General features: G+C 36.3%; 1 protein-coding gene across 2 annotated transcripts in view; it reads left to right on the plus strand.

Annotated features, from left to right (window-relative positions):
• Positions 1–22,623, plus strand: part of CPQ (carboxypeptidase Q) — a 451,967-nt gene that overhangs the window by 97,046 nt on the left and 332,298 nt on the right. Inside the window, exon 2 of one of the 2 annotated variants that reach the window (XM_027582022.1) lies at positions 7,944–8,400. In XM_027582022.1, coding sequence (XP_027437823.1) covers positions 7,968–8,400 — 433 coding nt within the window. In that variant the 5' untranslated portion in view covers positions 7,944–7,967. Of the gene's footprint in view, positions 1–7,943; positions 8,401–22,623 lie in introns of those variants that run through there. The other variant, XM_035726988.1, reaches the window with a different exon arrangement.

A 22,623-nucleotide genomic window follows, 5' to 3' on the forward strand; every position in this document is an offset into this window, starting at 1 on the left:
GTCAGAATGGCTAAAATTAACAAGTCAGGAAACGACAGATGTTGGTGAGGATGCGGAAAAAGGGGAACCTTCCTGCACTGTTGGTGGGAATGCAAGCTGGTGCAGCCACTCTGGAAAGCAGTAAGGAGTTCTTAAAAAGTTGAAAATAGAGCTACCCTATGACCCACCAATTGCATACTGGGTATTTACCCCAAAGGTACAAATGTAGTGATCCGAAGGGGTGCGTGCGGCCCAATGTTCATAGCATCAATGTCCACAATAGCCAAACTATGGAAAAAGCCAAAATGTCCATCAACAGATGAATGGATAAAGAAGATGTGTACACACACACACACACACACACACACACACACACACACACACTGGAATATTATGCAGCCATCAAAAAACACGAAGTCTTGCCATTTGCAATGACGTGGATGGAACTAGAGGGTATTATGCTAAATGAAGTAAGTCAATCAGAGAAAGACAATTATCATATGATCTCACTGATATGTCCTCATATCAGTTTTAAGAAAGAAGACAGAGGATCATAGGGGAAGGGAGGGAAAAATGAAACAAGATGAAACCAGAGAGGGAGAGGAACCATAAGAGACTCTTAATCTCAGGAAACAAACTGAGGGTTGCTGGAGTGGAGCGGGGTGGTCGGGTTGGGGTGGCTGGGTGATGGACATTGGGGAGGGTATGTGCTATGGTGAACGCTATAAATTGTGTAAGACTGATGAATCACAGACCTGTACCCCTTAAATAATACATTCTATGTTAATTAAAAAAACTAAAAAAAGCTATGTGGAATGTTAGAGAGTTCTCAGTATACAGGATTGTACCCCACGATACAGTATGTCTACTATCCCTGGCCCCTGCCAAGTAATTACTAATAGGACCCCCACACTCTCATGACAACCGGAAATGCTCCCTCCCCCACCACATATTCAAAAAGACTCCTAGGGGTAGCACCATCTGTACTGAGAACAACTGGCTTAGATGAATGAGGCTGGACACTTTGCATTTCAAACAAAATTGAAGTTTGGTTAGCAAGAAAAAAGGGGAATGGCTATGGAATAGGTAATTAATAGTGCCTGCCAATAGTAGGAACTGAGTCTCGCTTATTTTCCTGTCTTCTCCAAATTCTTGCACAGTTCCTGATGTGTCGTAAGTTCTCAATGAGCTTTCTTGAATGATTGAAAGAATAATTGGAATATAAGTGATGGAAAATGGAAGCCCAGCACTGTGTGAATTTTGAATTTAATAAAGGAAAGGATGATCTTCCTTAAGGTGGTTAAAGGGCTAATCATTATAAATCTAGGCATGTTAGCAGGAGTCAGGAAGTGAGCTTTGATGTGCTGCTGTCTGTGCCAGGATTTAGAATTGCTGGTCTTCATGTCTGCGACAGGCTCTAGAATGAAGACTAAGAGTTAAATTTACATCAGTGAACCCTGTTCAGCAATGGAAGGTTTAGGGGAAATATTTAAGTTTTCATGTAGGTAGTATATTCAGTCTTGAGAAGAAAAAAGTGACACAATTAAAAATCAGTGAAAGCCTCAGTCCCGAAATCCTACTCCTTTTTCAGTGCATTCTCCTTTCATTGTGTCCCTTTCCACGTCACTTAGTCTATTCATCCTGGCATTTCTATCATAGCCTGAGACATTTTTAAACAATACTCTTCCAGGAAAAATATTTAGAAATAGAAGCAAAGGATTTTGTTTTGTTTTCTCAAAATGTAAACCTATTATTAGAGAGAAAAAAATTCACGGTAGGAGAAAAGTTGGTTTTGCTTCAGTTTGCTTCCAGATTTAAGTAGAAAAGAATGAAAATGACATTATAAAGAATTTTATCTCTTTTTATGAAAAAGATAATCTGTAACTATGGATCATGAAGACAATATATGAAAAGCAAGTCTTTCTCAAATAGTGCTCCCAATTTCCTTTGAATATATAACTTTCGCTGAATTCAAAGGCATGAATCAGCATGGGTTTAAAAATAGTTGTTTAAGATTTTGAAGGGTATAATAGTTAATATTTTTATAGTTTGAATTCAAGTAAAGGAACAATGATTTCAACCTTTGTATAAAAAATAAAGAGTATTTTTAGAAAATGTATGGTTTAAGTTTAGACATTTTAAGTGTCCTGTAATTGTTCAAGAGTGCACTAGATTTTTTTTTGTCAGTTATGTTATGAGTATTTAAGAATTTTAAATGGAAGAAAATCTTGAGTGTTTTTATAAATGAATTGCTTGACTAATGCGCCTTTTGTAAGCATGAGTTACTTTTGCCTCAGTGAAAATTCCAAGGAATAACCAGACAGTAATAAGTAGTGGCTTGTTTGAGGATTTTGAGGAACCTTGTATGCAATCCTTGCCCTGATGTGGAATCTGGATGAATTCTCTGTGCTGAGAGACAGGAAGTAGTGATGATCAGAAAGAAAAGAGCTGAGAGATGTCCGTCGATAGATGAATGAAGAAGATGTGGTGTATACATATACGATGGAATATTACTCCGCCATCAGAAGGGACGAATACTTACCATTTACATTGACATGGATGGAACTGGAGGGTATTATGCTGAGTGAAATAAGTCAATCAGAGAAAGACAATTATCATATGGTTTCACTCATGTGTGAAATAAACAGGGCAGAGGACCGTAGGGGAAGGGAGGGAAAACAGAATGGGAAGACATCAGAGAGGGAGAAAAATCATGAGAGACTCTTAACTATAGGAAAAAACTGAGGGTTGCTGGAGGGGAGGTGTGTGTGGGGATGGGGTAATTGGGTGATGGGTATTAAGGAGGGCAGGTGGTGTGATGAGCACTGGGTGTTGTACTCAACTGATGGATTGTTGAATGCTACATCTGAAACTTGTGATGTCCTATAAGTTGGCTAATTGAATTTAAATTAAAAAAAAAGGAAAGAAATTTTCCTTCCTTTTTTGTCCTCCCTCCTTCCCTTCCTCCCCTCCTTTCCTCCCTTCCTTGCTTCCTTCCTTTTCCCGGCTGCTTGAGGAATGGGAACCGTTCTTTGTGTCCCCTATTACAGCACCCTAGGGCATTTTGCTCCATATATGTTGGAGCTTCAACAGTAGATCTCAGTCAGGCTCTTTTACTGCTATAGCTTCCACTATTTCCCCCCAAATACTTGCCCTTTTCTCCAGAGCCCATGTTTTGTAAAGCCTTTATGTCTTTGCTTGGGTTGTTCCTGTGTTGGGTTACCTTTTCTTCAGTGCCACTCTCACCTCCTTCACATGCCCTTCAGTACCCTTTAAACCTCTGCTCAAGCACTGGCCTCTTCATCCCCTCCTCCGTTCTGTTCTTGCAGAACCTTGAAACTGCCCTAGTTACAGGGATTGTTACATTCTGTCTTCCTATTTATACTTGGTAGCTCTTTGAGGGTGTGGATATTCTCTCACACATTTGCATCTTCGGTGCTTAGTAGGTGATCGATAAATTTTTGTTAAATGAATGGAGAGATGAAGTTATGACCCAAACAGGACACTGTTTACAGTTAATAAAGAGGAAATGTTTGAAATGAGTAGTACTACTTGTCTTTGTTGATCCATGGAATTCTTTTCTCCCTTTGCAGACTATAAAAAAAAAATACTACTATAGCTTGCTTAATTTTATTTCACTGAAATGATGGTGTAGGGATATTTGTATTTTTGAGTCAGGGTAGACTAAAGTCTTTCAGATCAGCCCATCCTCCTAGTGATCCCTTAGGGAACTTTCCTTGGGTCAGTGTGGAGCCAATGCTTTGCGGTAGATTAAAATGACTTCTAACGATTGCATCATTCATGATTTTATCAAATTCTTTTGTTGGGGGAACTATTCACATGTTTATCACTAATTGTGAAAAATTATACATTTTGATTTTCCTAAAATTAGCTGTGAGCTACTAGAACTATCCCCTAGAACTAATATGAAAATATTTGGTGAGTAAATCTGTATTTGTGTTATCAAAATCCTTCTTGATTTTATGCACCAAACTATTTCTACTTTTGGCCTATGTCTTTTCACACTGAGGAGGGCTGGTGTGTTTTGATTCTTTCATGCAAATAAACTGGTGCCTTTGATCATTTTTCTCATTTGAATTGACTCCAAGTCCAGAATGAATTTTTTGGTGTATGGTGACCCTATATGTATGAATCAGGAGAATATTTCCTCAAGCTGTCCTTGATTATATTGGCCTTTATTTGGCTTTATTCTGTCTCTGTATTTCTCTATTTTAATTTTTATTCTAAATCTCTGTTTCTTGCTAGGAATGGATAAATTATATATTAGATTGCATTATTTGTTTTTAAATTACATATTTTACATTACATATTATTTACAGTGTTTTTCATAAGTGGAATGTGACATAGCAATATTTTCTTCCATTTTTGTTACATCTCCAGCTAGGTACTGTTAGTAATAATTCTATTTATTAATTAAAACGTAGCCGGGCTAATGTGTCTTCCTAAAAACAATAATAATAAAAAACTCTTGCAGTATTCCATTGGAAAGATATATAATTACGCATTTTAGCCAAGAATTACATCAGTAATTTTTAGGTTATGTTCTAGGGAAAACCAGGTTTAGAATCAACTAATATCTGTTTAGTGTTTACTTATGTCAAGTGTTTTAAGTGATTTCTCATGTAGTTCTGTGCCTTTGATCTTAGTAAACTTCCTAAAGTACGTATATTACATTCAGGGAAAAACTGATCCATTGAAAGGTAACAAATCTATCATCTTTAAAATTAAACTACTTTTAAAAATAAGGATCGTATTTGTGGGATTGAAGAGAAAGTATAGTTAAGTTATTAAGAACAACACTCACAGTTCCTGGTTTATGTTTTAAAGTAATTGCATCATTTTTTAGTGTCAAAATTAATTTAACTGACCATGCTAGCAGGCATTAAGAATTATTATCAAAATGGCATGTTTTCTATTAATTCAACTGACATGTATGCAAAAAGATGTAAAGATGTTAGATGCGGGCACTTGTTTTCTGAACATATCTTCTAACCAGAATGTAGCCTACAGATGATGTCGCAGTGCTCCCTCTGAAAGCGGTCCCTTCTTCTCTGCCTGTGGAGCCATTACTCGAGTCTGTCTGGAGATGTCATGTCTTCTCTATAGCTTTTCATGATTTCTTTTGTTCTTCTCTGTGTTCCAGTGCTAGTCTATATATGAGACTGGGTACATATTTTTTGTTATAGTTATTTGCTTCTCAGATTGCATTTGGGGGTCCTTCATTGAATTTCTATTATATGTAAATGCATACACTTTCCTATAAGAAAACAATTCTTACTCTTCCGGGATGTCTGCACTAGTTGGTCCAGTTACCTGTTTGATTGTACTTGCTGGTTTATCTGCTACCTAGGAATCACAGCACAGGCCCTGTTTCTGCAAAACAAGGGTATAGACTAGGGATTCCTAAGCTCTTCTGTATCTCCACAATATTGCCATTATATGATTCTAATCCATCACTAGAAATGTATTATGAAATAGTTAATATTTAAGGGATGCTTAGAGAATTTTTAATGAGAAGTAGATACTTGTAGCTAGTGTTAATTGATAGAAGTGTTATTAACCTTTTCCTCTTTTTTTTTTTTGAAAGAATGTACTTTGAAGAATAAATTACAATCTGGTGAGATACTTTCATGGTTTAATAAAATTTAGCTTTTAAAAACAAGCATCAATAATGTTGACTATAGAAACCAAGAACCTTGCATATAAATAGTTACAATAAAAAGGAGAAAAACATCAATGTACAGTTTTCATAATTTTTCAAAATATTTTAAACATGATAGTAACTTCTTATTCCTTCAGTTTCCTTGTAAAGGAGGCAAGATAAGTACTCTAAGATCTAGAGAGATTAAGGGCTCATTCATTCCTTAAATGAAAATGTTGAGCATTTACACATGGGTACAATGATTGAAGGTACAATGATGAATAATTTACCCTACTTGACTTCAAGAGTAGGAGAGACAAATTCATAAACAAATATATTAGTTGATAATGTTGTCAATTATGGTAGAAGCATGGAAAATGGTGCACATAACTCTGGAGTGGTGTTTGGTGAGACTCCACAGAAGAGGTGATTTTTAAAGGATTTTCATTAAAGAATGAGTGGAGATTTGCCAGAAGAAGAGGAATAAGGTGAGGAGAAGGGTCTTGCAGGAAAAAAGAAGGAAAGTATGTAGAGATCCAGAGTTATGAAAGAGCCTGGGTATTGGAAGAACAGTGTCAAGTTCAATGCAGCTAGAGCATTACTGTCCAATATAAATATAAATATGTAAGTTAAAAATTTCAAATTTCATATTGAAACATAAAAAACAGGTGAATAATAATATATTTTACTTAACCTAATACATCTGAAATATTTATTTTTTTTCATACTTAACTATGAAGTATTCGATTTTAAAGATTAAATCAGGTCTGTATTTTACACTTAGAAAACATCTCAATTTGGGCTAGCCACAGTATCTAGAAGCTTCCCTAATATGTGTGTGTGTGTGTGTGTGTGTGTGTGTGTGTGTGTTTGTGTGTGTGTTTAAGAAAGAAAGAGAGGAAAAGGGTAAGGGAGGAAGAGAGAATGAGAAAAAGAATGAAAACATCTGTGGGGTGCCTGGGTGGCTCAGTTGGTTAAGCGTCCGACTCTTGATTTCAGATCAGGTCATTATCTCAGGATTCTGAGATCAAGCCTGGAGTTGGGCTCTGTGCTGAGTATGGAGCCTGCTTAAGATTCTCCCTCTCCCTCTTCCCGCTCTTGTGCTCTCTCTCCCTTTCTCTCTCAAAACAAAACAAAAACTAAAAAAAGAATGAAAACATTTGTGTGCTCTAGAGGGGGAAATGGAGAGATGAGGCTGTGGTTGTTGTTGGAGCATATTTTGAAAGGCCTTGTATACTGGCTGAATTTGGAATTTATCCCTATAATATAGTAGCTTATGACTGTGATTCTCAAATTATCTTTAGTGAAAGGCCAGTTTTTAAAATTTCAAATTTGTTGCAGACTGATACTTTTGCAAAATAGAACAGCAATGAATTAGAAAAATGAAATAAAAGACATACAAAGAGAAGCACCATTTTTTAATCATTAGATTTGACAAATTACAATTATTTGTTAGTTGTTTATAAAGATGTCTAAATTAATGCTATCCAATAGAATTTTTTATGATGATGGAAATGTTATGTCTGTGTTGTCCAATATGGTAGCCCCTAGCCACATGTGGGTATTAAGCATTTGAAATGGGGCTAGTATGACTGAAAAACTGAACATTTTATTTAGTTTAAATCAATTTAAATTGAAATAACTACATGAGGCTATTGTCTACTTTGTTGCACAGCACTGGATAGGTTTACTCTCAACTTCTGTATCTACTGTAGACTACTGAAAACTAGCTGTGGACTACCCTTGGTCCTCAGACCATACTTTAAGTAGCATTGTTAAGAAACTAACTCATAGAGTTGTTGTGAGGATTAAATGTGTAGCAGGCGGAATTAGGGAAAGCACTAAGAAAAGATGGTATTTGTAGGGGCCTCAATGGATGAGTTCAATAGACAGAGCGGAAAGAGCCTATTAGGTACAGGGAACTCTAAAACCCATTTGGATAATATTCTATTTAGAGGGAGGGGCAGCAGACAGTATGGTTTTAACCCTATCACTGCTACCACACTGCTAACACTCTCTTTCTTTCCTGGTTGTCTTATTTTAACCTTTTAGCATAGCTTAAACTGGATCACTAGGTAACAAATGATTCTGTGGTTTTAGTAAATACTGCCTATTCAGCCAATCATTGCCTCTTTATACTTCATTCCTGGGAGTTATGGTGCCTGAAGTTGATGGTGGAAGTTGGGCAGTGGTTGAGAAGGGAAGGGGATTCCTGTTTGAAAAGCAGTCCCTGGGTTATGGCAGGTAGCTGTGAGATTCTTTCCCCCTAAAACATGTTTCTTACTTATATATATTATTTTAGGAAGAAAACCAACTGGAAGAATCAATGAAGTTCCTTCTTTTCACATTTGTTGGTGTTGTTCACCTTTTCTCCCTGAACTCTGGGAAAGTGATATATAAGAATGACATCTCTCAGAGGACTTTTCAAGAAGTAAAAGAAGAAATAGCCCACTATGGAGATGTTGCTAAAGCAATCATCAACCTTGCTGTTTATGGTATAGCCCGGAACAGATCCTATGAGCGATTGGCACTTCTGGTTGATACTGTTGGACCCAGACCAAGTGGCTCCAAGAGCCTGGAAAAAGCCATCCAAATCATGTACCAGAACCTGCAGGAAGATGGGCTGGAGAATGTCCACTTGGAGCCGGTCAAAATACCCCACTGGGAAAGGGGAGAAGAATCTGCTGTGATGCTAGAGCCAAGGATTCACAAGATAGCTATTTTGGGTCTTGGCAGCAGCATTGGGACTCCCCCAGAAGGTATCCTTTGTCTTTTCAAGTCAATTTGCTGTGTACGTTATTAAACTAGTGTCATGGGACATAGTTGATTACAGTATGCATGATTCATATTATAATTTAGGTGATAAGAAGGATGATAGAATCATTTCTCATTCCATTGACTTAATGAGTTATCTATTCTTATATTTGTTTTTCTTCCTTTTTCCTTTCCTCCCTTTCTTCTATTTCTTTCTGAAAGAAAGTTTATTGTGTAGGGTCACTTTTTATTTTTATTTTTTTCTTGCTTATTTTTCATTGTTATGTTAATCACCATACATTACATCATTAGTTTGATGTAGTGTTCCATGATTCATTGTTTGTGCATAAGACCCAGTGCTCCATGCAGAATGTGCCCTCTTTAATACCCATCACCAGGCCAATCCATCCCCCCACCCCCCTCCCCTCTAGAACCCTCAGTTTGTTTTTCAGAGTCCATCGTCTCTCATGGTTCGTCTCCCCCTCCGATTTACTCCCCTTCATTCTTCCCCTCCTGCTATCTTCTTCTTTTTTATTTTTTCTTAACGTATATTGCATTATTTGTTTCAGAGGTACAGATCTGTGATTCAACAGTCTTCCACAATTCACAGCGCTCACCATAGCACATACCCTCTCCAATGTCTATCACCCAGCCACCCCATCCCTCCCACCCCCCACCACTCCAGCAACCCTCAGTTTGTTTCCTGAGATTAAGGTCACTTTTTAAATGAAGATCTACAACAATTGATCTATGATATTTATTAGCCCTATCACTTAGTAACTTGTAGCTAGTATAACATTAGTTTCATTCTATGGAGCATTGAGATAAATGTGTATAGGATGGAAAAACTATAATTTCCTCCAAGCAGCCTCAATGTACAGAAATTTTTAGAATTAATGAAATGGGGAACAGATCTTTACACATGGAATTGATTTGGGGTTAATTATTCTTATAGAACCAGAGGCCTCAAAAGCAAGGAATTATCCAGGGTGAATTTCTACCTTTACTTATCAGCACCCTAGTTCAGCTTCATCAGATAATATAAATGACTAGATCAGGGATATATAACTGGTCACTAGTGATCTGTGAATCAGTCTTGGACTATTCATGGACTGTTTTCCTATGGACTGTTCATGTATTCATGGACTATTTTCCTATGGCAGAGAAACTATTTTATAGAAGCTAGTTCTGCATGGAGCCCTGGGTGTTATGCACAAACAATGAATCATGGAACACTACATCAAAAACTAATGATGTAATGTATGGTGATTAACATAACTAAAAAATTAAAAAAAAGAAGCTAGTTGACATTCTCTAAAAAGTTTATAGAAAGTTCTGACCTTCTCTGATGCCAAAAGAAAGATCCAGTATAGAAGTAGATGGTCAGTTTTTTTTTAAAAATCTGTTTTGAGGTAAAATTCACATACCATAATATTCACTCATTTAAAATTTACAATTCAGTGGTTTTTAGTATATTCACAGAACTGTGCCTCTACTGCTACGATCTAATTGTAGAAAATTTTCATTGCCCTAAAAAGAAACTTCATACTCATTAGTAATTCCTTTGTATCCCTCCTGCACCTCCCTCCTAAGCCCAAGGCAACCACTAATTTTCTATCTTTATGGATTTGCCTATTCTAAATATTTCACATGAACAGAATAATATACTGTGTGGTCTTTTGTGACTGGCTTTTTTCATGTAGTGTAATGTTTTCCAGGTTTATCCATGTTGTAGCATGAATCAATACTTAATTCATTTTTATTATTGAATAATATTCCATTTTATGAATATACCACATTTTATCTATCCATCAGTTGATGGACATTTGTTTTTTCTTATCTTTTGCTATTGTGAATAACGCTGCTAAAAACCTTCATGCATAAGTTTTTGTATGGATATATGTTTTCATTTTTCTTGGGTATATACCAATGAGTGGAATTGCTGGCTCATACAGTAACTCTATGATTAACTTTTTGAGGAACTGCCATACTCTTTTCCCAAGTAACTTTACCACTTTACATTTCCATGAGTGTATTCCAATTTTTACACATACTTCTCAATACTTGTTATTGTCTATCCTTTGGTTATGGCTATCCTGGTGGGTGTGAAGGGATATCTCATTGTGGTTATGATTTCCATTTCCTTAATGATTAATGATGTTGAGCATCTTTCCATGTTCTTATTGGCCAGTTGTGTATCTTCTTTGGAGAAATATTCAAATCCTTTGCCCAATTTTTAATTATGCTATTATTATTGAGTTGTAAAATGTCTTTATGTACTCTGGATACAAGTTCCTTATTAGATGTATGGTTTATTAATGTTCTCTCCCATTCTTTGGATTCTCCTTTCACTTTATTGATGGTAATATTGCTGCAGAAAAGTTTTTACTTGAATTTAGCACAACCTATCTAATTTTTTTTGTTGTTGCTTGTGCTTTTCATGTTATATCTAAGAAACCTTTGCCTAAACCAAAACCTTTGCCTAAATCTCTGCCTAAACCTTTGCTGAACCTTTGCCTAAACAAAGATTTATTCCTATATTTTCTTCTAAGAGTTTTATAGTTTTAGCTCTTACAGTTAGATCTGTGAATTAATTTTCATATATGGTCAGGTAATCCAATCTTCATCCTTTTGCATGTGGTCATTCAGTTGTCTCAGCATCATCTGTTGAAAAGACTATTCTTTCCTCATTGAATTGGGTGTATTACATTAATGGATTTTCAGATTTTAAACGAACTTTGCATTCCTGGGATAAATTCCACTTGGTTATAACATAAAATTTTTTTTATATATTACTGAATTCATTTTGCCACTATTATGTAGAGTAGTTTTACATCTATACTCATAAGGGATATTGTTCTGTAGTTTTATTTTATGTGTGTGTGTGATGACTTCATCTGGTTTGGTATCAGGGTAATTCTATACTCAAATAATTGATTGGAAAGTACTACCTGGTATTTTATTCTTTGGAAGAGTTTGTGACAGTTTGGTATTAATTCTTTAAGTTTTTGGTAGAATTCACAAGCTATCTGGTCCTGGGATTTTCTTTGTGGGAAGATTGTTAATTATTAATTTAATATTTTCCTTGTTATAGATCTATTCATATTTTCTATTCTCAAGTCAGTTTTAGTAGTTTGTGTCTTTCTAGGAATTTACTCATTTTGCCTAAATTGTGTAGTTTGTTGGCATATGGTTATTTACAGTATTTCCTTATAAGTATTTTTATTTTGTGAGGACAAGGATCCAAATTACTGTTTGGTGTCACATATTTTCAGCCTGAAGAATTCCCTTCATTTTTTTTTTTTTCAAAGCAGGTCTGTTAGCAGGAAATTCTCCAACCTTTCATCCATTCTTACTTATTTATTTAATTTTCATTTTTGAAACATAGTTCTACTGGATATAAGATTCTTGGTGAACAGTTTTTTACTTTCAGCACTTTGAATTTGTCATCCATCGTCCTTTGGTCTCTGCTGCTTCTGATGAGAAGTCCCTTGTTAATATTATTGGGATTCTCTTGTATGTGATGAGTCATTTTGTTCTTACTGATTTTCTTTTTATTTGTGGTTTTCATAATTTTGATTCTGATGTACCTAGGTGTCGATGTCTTTGCTTTTTTCTTACTTGGAGGCTGTTGAGCTTCCTGGATGTATCTAGTGTTTTTTATCAATTTGGGAAGTTTTCAACTATTATTTCTATGAAGATTTTTCTACCCTTTTTTGCTCTTCTGGGACTTCCACTGTGAGTATGTGGGTGCAATTAATGGTGTTCCACATTATTCTGAGATTCTGCTCATTTTTCTTCCTCCCCCCTTTTTTCTCTCTATTCTTTACGTTATATAACCTGTATCAATCTTTCATCAAGTTCACGGATTCTTTCTTTTGCTAGTTTAAATATATGGTTGAGTCCTTTACTGATTTTTTCAGTTATTATAATTTTCAGCTCCAGAATTTTTTTCCTGCAATTTTTATGTCTTTATTGATATTCTTTATTTGCTAAGACGTTGTCATCATACTTTTCTTTAATTCTTTAAGTATGGTTTCCTTTAGTTCCTTGAACATATTAATAAAAGCTGCTTTGAAGTCTTTTTCTCATATATCCTACAACTGGGCCCCCTCAAAGGCAGTTTCTAAGGCCTGATTTTTATCCTATGTATTGGTCACACTTTTGTATTTCTTTTCATGTCTCATCATTTTTTTTTTGTTGAAAACTAAACATTTAAAATAATATATTCTAGCAACTCTCGATACTGATTCTCCCTTTCCCTCTCCTGCGGGCTGAAGGTTGATGTTGTTTTTGTTGTTTGCTTTGCCCTTTATTTGTTTAATGATTTGATTGTACTAACTCTGTGAAGTCTGTTTCTCTCACAGTGTACAGATTCTAATGTCCCTGTTTAGAGTGCTTTTTTCCCTCCTTTTTTAACTTTTAGTATGGCGTACTAGGAGTCAGCCCTGGATCCCCATAAACTAATTATTGGTTAAAGGTTGTGCACAGATCTCATTAGTTGGTTATATTTTTCCCCTTTACTGTTGGATGTACACATGGCTAGGGGGCTGTTACTAAAACTTAAAGAGTTTACGTTTTTGCCCCAAGTTCAGCTACAGCCTAGTAACTTGGAAGTTCTTTCTACCATCAGCCTTGAGAGGGTACAGCCTAGGGCATGTACATACTCTTCCAACTTGCTAGGATCCAAGTGATTTTATTATTATCTTGTTTAACAATATTTTCCTCCGTATCAGAATAGCTTATTTTTCAGATTGCATTTGGTCAGTTTATGCATAAGCCTCTTATGCCAGTGAAGCTTCTGGCCTTTGTTGATGGATCTGTGTGCAGCTTGGGAAGCGTTTTCAATCTGACCTATGTCCTGTTTTAATTGTTCCTGAATAGGAATATGTGCATAGCTTTTCCAGTCACCAGGGTTTATTGTGATCCCAAGAGGGCTTTTCTTGGTTGTTTCTTTTACTTCGTTCTTTCTGTTAAACTTTGGATTGCTCTGCCATTTTGCTTGGTACTAGCAGTATCATGAAGCTTCTAGTGCTCCTTTAATTGTTTTCTACCAAGCTCTCCATTGTTTTCAACAACACCCTTAGGCATGGAATTCTCTGTGTTCCACTCCAAATATAATCACTATCCTGGGTAAGAACTGCAAAGCTCTTCCTTTTGTTTGCTTGCCTCTTTGCTAGGAGAACCTTGCTACTTCCCAGGAACTAGGCACAGTGATAATGGTCTTTTTCTTTCAGAGTGATATCCTTAGCAGGTGCTAGAAGGGGAGGGTGGTAGCTCCTGGTCTTCTCAGCTTGCCTCTCCCATCGTGGGACCTCTGCCTATGAGTAAGCTGATAGACAGAGGTGATCAGGATCCAAGTACTATTGGTGGCTACACTTAAGGTAGAATTTCTACCATATGAGTTGGGGCTGGGTAGAGGAATAGGGCCTCAGCCTTTTTGGAGTGGAGTGCCCATAATAGTGTTTCTGTAACATGGAGCTAGGGATGGGAGAAGGAAGCAGGCCATGGCCCAAATGCTATAGACTCTCATTATTCTCAGATTTAGCAGTTTTTCTTGAATGAATGTTTCTCCATTTGCTTTAGACCCTTAAGACAATTTTGAGAGACTTTAAGTGATTTTTTTAAAAAATGATTTTTCTCAGTTAAATGTTTTGTAGAGGACAGATCTGCGAAATTTTTCACTCCAGCATTCTGGAAGTAACCCTGGGATAGTCTGTTTTGATTTCTCTGAGGTTGCATGAATAGGTGACCTCTGAGGTTTTAGGGGAACCCCTCAGCTTGGATTTTGTAGTGTCAACCAGGAGTTTTGTTTAGTTGCCTCTGTTATGCAATAATTTGTGTTAGGCACCATATTATGTAAAACTTCTTTTTCCTTTTTAAGTCTTTCCAACTATCTTAAAAGGTCTAGCTTTTTTTTTCTACAAATGAGAAAACTAGACTCCAAGAGGTGAGGTAGTTTGCCTGTGGTCATACAACCAGTGAGAGGCCAACTGTCAAACTCCCGAGTCTGTGCTTTTAGTTGTAAGACTATATTGCTTCACATACAGATACTTTAATGTTATTTTCATTTATATAAGGTTTCCCTTTTTAGCCATCTGACTGAAACAGATCTGTCTCAAAAGCTGCTGATACCCGTACTGTGGCAGCAGAATATATTGGTGTCTGTACCTTCTTTTTGGACATGTTTTCTCATTCCTCTTTCTTTCTTATCCTCATTTCTCATTCTGTGGCTGCGCCTGATCTTCCTTGGCTATCTGCCTGGTATTGAAAACTAAGCCAAGTTACTGATTGCTCCTGGGGCCTTCAAAACCCAGGGGAAGTGAATTTTCCTCACTAGAATCTATTGTAGTGTTCCAAGGCTCACTTTCACCCCACTTCTTATTCCATGGGGCTCAAAGTAGATAAACAGTTGTCTGGCAACTGGGCTATTTTGAGCTCTGAGGACACTGGAGAGTTAGGCTGAACCAGGTATGGAAAAATTCCCCCTGGAGATAGTGTAAAGTCAACATAAAGGGACCTCCATTTGCAGGTAGTGTGGTGCAGAACCCATGTTGTGTCCTTGGTTTAGCCACCTACTAGTTGTGTGACCTTGGTCCAGTCTTTTAATCTCTATGGACTTTAATTTTGTCACCTGTAAAAGAGATGGCTGACATTTGAATCTGTAAGTTCTCTTCCAGATTGAAAAGGTTGTGATTTTTATGAGAATCCACAAGGGATCGGTGAAGCTAAAGTTCATGAGAGCAGGGGTTCTCCCAGGCATATGCTATGGAGCAGATTCCTTACATAACCAGAGTTGATGTTTTTAACCATCCAATTCCAGAGTTGAGTATTACAGTGTTTGTTAGTTTATTTGCATGTCAGGGTTAGGGCTCTGTGAGTTATCTGTGGAGAATTGGAAGAAGACAGATGCAAGTTGGCCCAGTAAGATGAAGATGCTGAGCAAAACTTAGAAGTAAGACAGGACAAAAGTATAATTTCAAATCAACCCCGAGATAGCATAGCAGACATAAGATTTAAATGGACTGAGTGAAAGAATGAGAACCAGCAGCCAAATCCAAGAAAGGCTGATAAATGGGCAAGAAAGAGGAACTTGGGCAGTGTTGTTAACCCTTCCTCAGTAGACATAACTTGGTAGGTCTCGTTATATAGTCTCTGAACCCAAACAGCAGATCATTGAGTACTTATTAGTCCTCTATGGAGACTGGCATCTCTATCTCTACCTCTACCTCTAGAGGTACTGGGCTTTCCCAAAATATTATATGTTGCAATTTGTATTGAGAGCTCCTGGGAGCTCCTGAAAAGCTGGACTGAATCTTACCCATCTCTCTATCCTCAGCACCATACTTAGTGCTTATTAGCTATTCATTCAATGTTTGAGGAACAGTGAATTATTTTAGGTAGGTCTTTCCTTAGAATGTTAGTCGCTTGTAATAATAAAAAAATAGTGGTTCCTTCTACCTATTGATGATGTTGTTGACCCATCATAATTTGCTAGATTTTTCTGATTATAAAATCAGTACTTGCTCATTGTAGAAAACATGTACGTAAATATAAAAGTAATAAAAATTGTCTGTGATCTTTTCTACCAGAATTGTTGCTGACATTTTAATTTTTCTAATTTTTCCATATGCATATATATTTTTGTTTTATTTTATTTATTTATTTTTAAAGATTTATTTATTTATGTTAGAGAGAGAGAGAGTGCACATGTGAGCAGGAGGGGCAGAGGGAGAGGGAGAGGAAGAGCATCTCAAGCAGACTCCCTGATGAGCACAGAACTAACGCGGGCTCGGTCTCATGACCCTGAGATTGTGACCTGAGTCAAAACCAAGAGTCAGATGCTTAACCAACTGAGCCATCCAGGCACCCCATATTTTTGTTTTATAAATTTGAGATGAAACTGTATATATTTGTGTCCTTTTATGCCTATATCATGGACATTTACCACATACTAATAAATATCCTTTGGAATAAATTTTAATAGTTACAAAATACAAATATATAATAAATAACATAACCAAAACCCTCTTTTTGGAATCTTGGTTATTTCTTTCTTCCTTTTTTCTATTGTTTCAAATAACAGAGCTATATGAATCCTTTAATACAGAAGTAAGGATAGATTTTTAAAGGAGAGATTTTTATGTTTTTGATGAATATCATAAAGAGGAATGATGGGGATATTCTAGGGAGTCTTAAGAGGGTGGCAAAAAATGACTTTGAAACTGCTCCTATAGATATAAAAAATGGAAATAAAATTCTTAGAAACCATTTTTCTATCCAAATATTTTTAATTATGTAAAATGTTAATATAATAAAATGTATATATCATTATAATATACATTTATAATATAACATAAATAGTATATTTAATTATTTAAAATTTTAATATAAATACTGATATTTTTAGGCTCTTGATATATTTGTTAAATTGTTTTCCAGAAAATTATACTCATCTACTCTCCTGTCAGCAGTTCATCTTAATATCCTAATCCCTGTGCCTTCATATGCATTAGGTAATTTTTTCTAATCTTTGCTTAAAATGATATTTCACTATTGTTTAATTTTGTAATTCTTTGCTTATTGGTGAAACTAATATTTTCATTTATTTATTGGTTACTTGTATTTTTCTTCTTTAAATTATCTGTGAATATCCCTTGCCTACTTTTCTATTGGTACTTTAAAGATTTTCTAATTGATGTATAGGAACTCATTACATAATAAAGATTTAAATTCTTTGTTGTCACCTGATTCAAATTGATTTTTTAAAGCTGTTGAAATAATTTGTATAGATTCATTATCTCCTTTTTCATTTCTTCTTAAGAACTTATTTATTTCTATTTTTGAAGAAGGCTGGCTGTCCCTTCAGCCAGCCCTAGTTAAAAGACTGTAAAACAGCAAAATTGACTAATTTATGCTCCCTCTGCCCTATCAAAGTGCTCCAAGAAACTGAGTTCTTTAGCTCAGTCTATACAGACTTTGGAACATCAACCTCCTGGTTTGCAGACTGGTGGGTGACTTGCTCTTGAAACGCTTAAGAAACTTAAGAATGCAGTCAACCCGGACTTAGATTTTGGGCTGAGTGTGCTGATTGGTACTTCTGCTGGGTCATGTCAAAGTATGTGTACCTCATGACTTTTCTTCATGGAGATGATTTAGGAGTGGGAGGAAGAGAGGTAGAGATAACACTAGACTGGACTTAATGTATAGAATTGACTAGCAGTTAATGTTTAGTTGTGGAACTACTCTAACTGGGTTTAAATTTAAAGCACACATGGATATATTATAAGATTTTAAATTGTTTTCAGAATTATTGGGAAAGCTCATAATGCAGACTTGCTCATAACTTGAACTTTTCAGGAGTGAATTTGAGAACCATTCTGTAGAACCAGGCTACCAAGACTGCTATTGCTTTTCTTAGATTAAGCAATGGCTTTTATCAGAAAGTTGCTGTAGGAAATCCAGACATTACAACAATTGTGCTTGCCTCTGAAATAGTAGAAGCAGTAGAAAGAAGCCTCCACCTAATTCTGCCTTCTAGATCTTGTTCAAGTGCATAAAATTGGTGCCACTTAAATTACTTCTAGAACCCTAGCTGTAGGAAGAAATTTAGATTTTTAGGTTTCTAGTCTTTATATATAGAAAAACACATTTAAAGGAAGTTGGAGGGACACATGCATGGCTCAGTGGATTAAGCACCTCCCTTTGGCTCAGGTCATGATTCCAGGGTTCTGGGATCGAGTTCTACATCAGGCTCCTTGTTCAGGGGGGAGCCTGCTTCTCCCTCTGCCTGCCGCTCCCCCTGCTTGTGCTCTCTCTCTGACAAGGAAATAAAATCTTTTAAAAAATTTAAAAAAACTTCTTTAAATAAATAAATAAATAAATAAATAAATAAGTTGGAATGTCTGTTGAATGCCAATTGCCCATATCTAACACGATGCTCGTTTCATTATACCTCTTTGGTAACAATATGATATGAATTTTTTTTGCATAAATAAACAAGCAAAAAAAATACCCATTGATTATATAGTACACATAATACCACCAATAGCAATTTGGTCCTCAGTAGCAAATGAATTGTAGTGACTTTAAAAGGAATAAAAAGATTATAAGGAGAGTAATTATGAAAAAATGTAGGGGGCATATATCCCTGGGCATGCTGATGGATTGAAGAGAAATGTTCTAGGCTGATTGTCAAGTTTGCCATATAAATTAAAGTGGGTTCTCTCCGTCATCTTTTCTACTGTTTCCTTTTGGATGCTTCTCTTTCCTAGGCCTCATCTTTAAATGTTGGTGTTTTTCAAAGGTTTCTACCTATAAACATTGTCTTTAAGTAATATGATCCAGTCCCATGGTTTTAGGTACCACCTATATACTTAATGACTTTTAACTGTGCATATATGTGCTTGACGTCTCTCTGCAGTTCCAACAACTACTGGATGTTCTACAAGTCCCACGAACTCATCATCCTATCACCCTTTGTTTCTCATATTTGTTAATGATGTTATCATACACCTAGGCACCCATGCTTGGAGCTTAAATCTAATGTCTGAGATGGTATCTTGCTTTCATGTTTTTATTCTCTGCCTGGAATGCCCATATTTAAGGATTCAGCTCAAATGCCTCTTCTATGGAGACTTCTTCTATGCTTGCTCATCCCCAAACAAGTATTGACCTCTTCCTCCCTTCTGTTTTTCCTGTACCCTATATATGCTTATATCATAAGCATTTCTCTGCTAGATAATAAGCCTCTTAGAGTTAGAGATCCCAGTTTCAGTGGTTCTCAACTGGGGGCAGTTTTGCTCCCCAGGGGGAAATTTGGCAATATCTGCACACATTTTTGATAGTTGTGACTGAGACAGGGTACTGCTTGCCTTCAATGGGTAGAGGCCAGGAATATTGCCAAACATCCCATAATATACAGAAGAGGCCTCTTTTCCCCCCTCAACAAATAGTTATCCATTCCAAAGTGCCAATAGTGTTGAAGTTGGGAAACTTTGCCCTACTCCTTAGCATGATGTCTCATGCACAGAAAAGCTTCAAGAAACATTAGTTGAGTGAATTAAGTCTTTGCATTTATCTCGTTCCAACATTTAGTTGGTCACCAAGTCTTAAATGACTCCTTTTCTCCATCCTCACTGTGGCATCAGAGTTCAGGACCTAACATCTCCTGACTAGTGTTATAATCATCTCCTAATTGGTTCTCCTGACCCCAGTCTCATTTTGATCCATTTCAATATCACTGCTTCAGTTGTCTTTGTAAAATATGGATCTCATTATACCACTCCCTTGCTTAAACTCTTTTCATTCTTCAGGGTATAGTTCAAATTCTTACAACCTTTTAAAAAGCGACCCCAACCTGTGTTTCTAGGCGTTATGTCTAGTCTAGTTCCTCCGTAGCCACACACCTTATGCTTCAGCTACATGGGCCTAACTGCTCTCACCTTGACATGTTCATACCAATTTGCCTTAAAAGCTGCTTCTGGATCTCTGGCTAACCTAACCTTCACCCTAATCCTAATCCTAACTCAACCCAACCCAACCCTTCTCTGCTTGGAGAATTCCTACTCAGAATCATTTAAAATGGATCTTTTCTTTAAGTCTTTCTTGAATCTAAACCTAGTAAACTTAATTGTTCTTTCATCTCTATTCTCTTAGGACTTTGCCTATAGTATGCAATAATCACAATTTATTTAAGTCAATTGTTTACATGGTCCTCTCTGCTGAGGAACTGTGACCTCCTCCAGGGTAAAAGCTCCATCTTATCTTGGTATCTCCTTTAGCACTAGTCTTAGGATCTTACATACATAAAAGCTCCATCTTATCTTGGTATCTCCTTTAGCACTAGTCTTAGTGCCTTATGTAACAGATGCATATTAAATACCCATTGATCTGATGTGAGAAATGTCACACATTTAAAAGAGATATTAAAAACTCATTCACACTCAAACAAGTTTCCTTTAGCCCTATGTGACTTCCGTATGTCCTTTATGTCCTGTCATATCCAAATAGCAGTAAGTTTTGGTGTGCATCTAAAGTAAAGGCACACAGCAAAGAGAAAGATAAATGAACATCAATCAAATCATGATTAGGTTGTTTGCCAAAGTCTATTCTTTCTGAAAATTTAAGTAGCATGGACTGGAAAATCTAGAAAGGTGCAGTTTAAGCATATTCCAAACTCTTACTGTATTCATATCATAGGAACTTAAAATAGCCTTCCTACACACTCTTAGCACATCTACCAAAGGAAGACATTCCAAAGCCAATAATTTCAATCCATTTCTTAGTGAGGTGCTAGCTCATTTGTGCACAAGGCCCCATCATAAGATAATTGGTTATTTGCCTCTGTCCTCTTCTTGTCCTTTGGTCTCATCAGGGAAATAGCACTTCCAGTTTTTTTTTTTTTTTTCAGGGCTTAATCTTTGTCTGATATCTAATCACAGTGTGAGCAAAAGTGTTCTAGAGAGCCTGTATCCACAGGTGACTCTTGGAATTTGCAGGTATGAGATCAGCTGAAGGATCCAATTCCAAAGTGTCAGAGGTTACAGATTTTCTCTCTGCACCAAGGCAGGAGTAGGAATGAGGAGGAAGGGGCAAAGGGACTCACATTTATTGAATGCCTTTTATACACTAGTCATTGTGCAGATTCTTTTAATTATACATTGTCTTTTGGGCTAGGTATTGTTCACATGTTACAGATGACGGACTCTGGGAAGGTTAGCACTTTGTTTGAGATCACACAGCTAATATGTGACAGAGTCTTGCCCCAAGTCATGCCTTCCCAAGAGACTTTCCTCTTCACCTTGCTTCATGGTGGATATTTCTGCCCACATCTTTCAGGTACTTCTATTTTCCTCTTAGCTGTTTCCTTAAGAATGGGACTTACACATCTATCTCCTATGTGCCTTCACACTCTCACACAAACACAACTTAAGAAGCACAAACCATAAAACAAAAACATTACTGAATTTGATTGCATCAAAATTAAGAATTTCTACAATGAAGGATACCATAATGAAAGATGGCAAAATGGGAGAAGATCTTAACACTGTCTAAAGTTTTTATGAGATTAATATGTACGCTATGAACTATTGGAAATCAACAATAAAAAGGCAGTAACCCTAGTAAAAAAATGGACAAAAGCTCTAACTGAACAATTTAAAGAAGAGGATCCCTAAAAGCTAACACGTATATAGAGAGAGCTCAACTCATTATTAATCAGAACAAAGCAAATTTTAAAAAATAATGAAATAATTTTATGGCAGAGATGTAAAGTTGGTGGGGTTGTGAGGACATAGGAATCCTCATGCACTGATTGGTGGACATGGAGCATGGTGCCACCCTTTTGGAAAACATACTGGTAGTATTTAGCCAACTTAAAGATATTTTCGTACTCAGTGACCCAGCAATTCACTTCCTTGGTATATTTCCCAAAGAAATTGTCAGTGAGTTACCTAAGGGTGCATATATAAGGATAATTAGGATAGTCTTATTTGTGGGGGTAGGGTCCATCTGGAGGTCCCTCACTAGGAGAGTAGACATGTAAGATGTGGTGGGTGCCTCCCAGGGAATGTTTTACAGAAGTCAGAATCAACAGACTAATGTATGAATAGCAATATGGATGGATCTTACATACATAAAGCTGAGTAAAAATAATAAAAAATAGAATGAAATACTAATTCATTTGCATACATATATATAAATACAATTTTGCATGCACAGAGAATAATATTTCACATCTAATAAGAAGACACGTAAACAAAAAACATCTTAGAATGGTTGTCCACTTAGAACATGGGGCAGAGGTGGGAATGAGGAATGGGGTTAAAAGAGAATAAATAAGTTTTAAAAACAAGCAAATAAAAGACGTTTGCCTTGAATAGGCCAGTGATGATGGTATACTCTGAATTAAGGAGTGTAATTAACCCAGCGCTCCTCATTTGATATTAAAAACAAAAATCCACTTGCTGCTTGAGGCATGAAGTTAAGGTAGGTATGTGGATAATTTGTCATTTTCTCCAGGAGAAAAGAAAGCTGCTTCTCTTTTACTTTTTAAACATTATCTGGTTCCTTCTTCCCCCATAATCTTATGACATTCACTCAGATTTATGCTTATACAAAGTGAAGTCTTGACTTTTTACTTAGTGTTTTTAGTTTTCATATATTTTTGTCATTGTTGTCTTCTTAGTTTCAAAGCTTCTGGAGGACGGCTGATATCTCTTCATTTG

The sequence above is a fragment of the Zalophus californianus genome, chromosome 4, assembly GCF_009762305.2.
Source record: "Zalophus californianus isolate mZalCal1 chromosome 4, mZalCal1.pri.v2, whole genome shotgun sequence".
Classification (NCBI taxonomy): Eukaryota; Metazoa; Chordata; class Mammalia; order Carnivora; family Otariidae; genus Zalophus; species Zalophus californianus.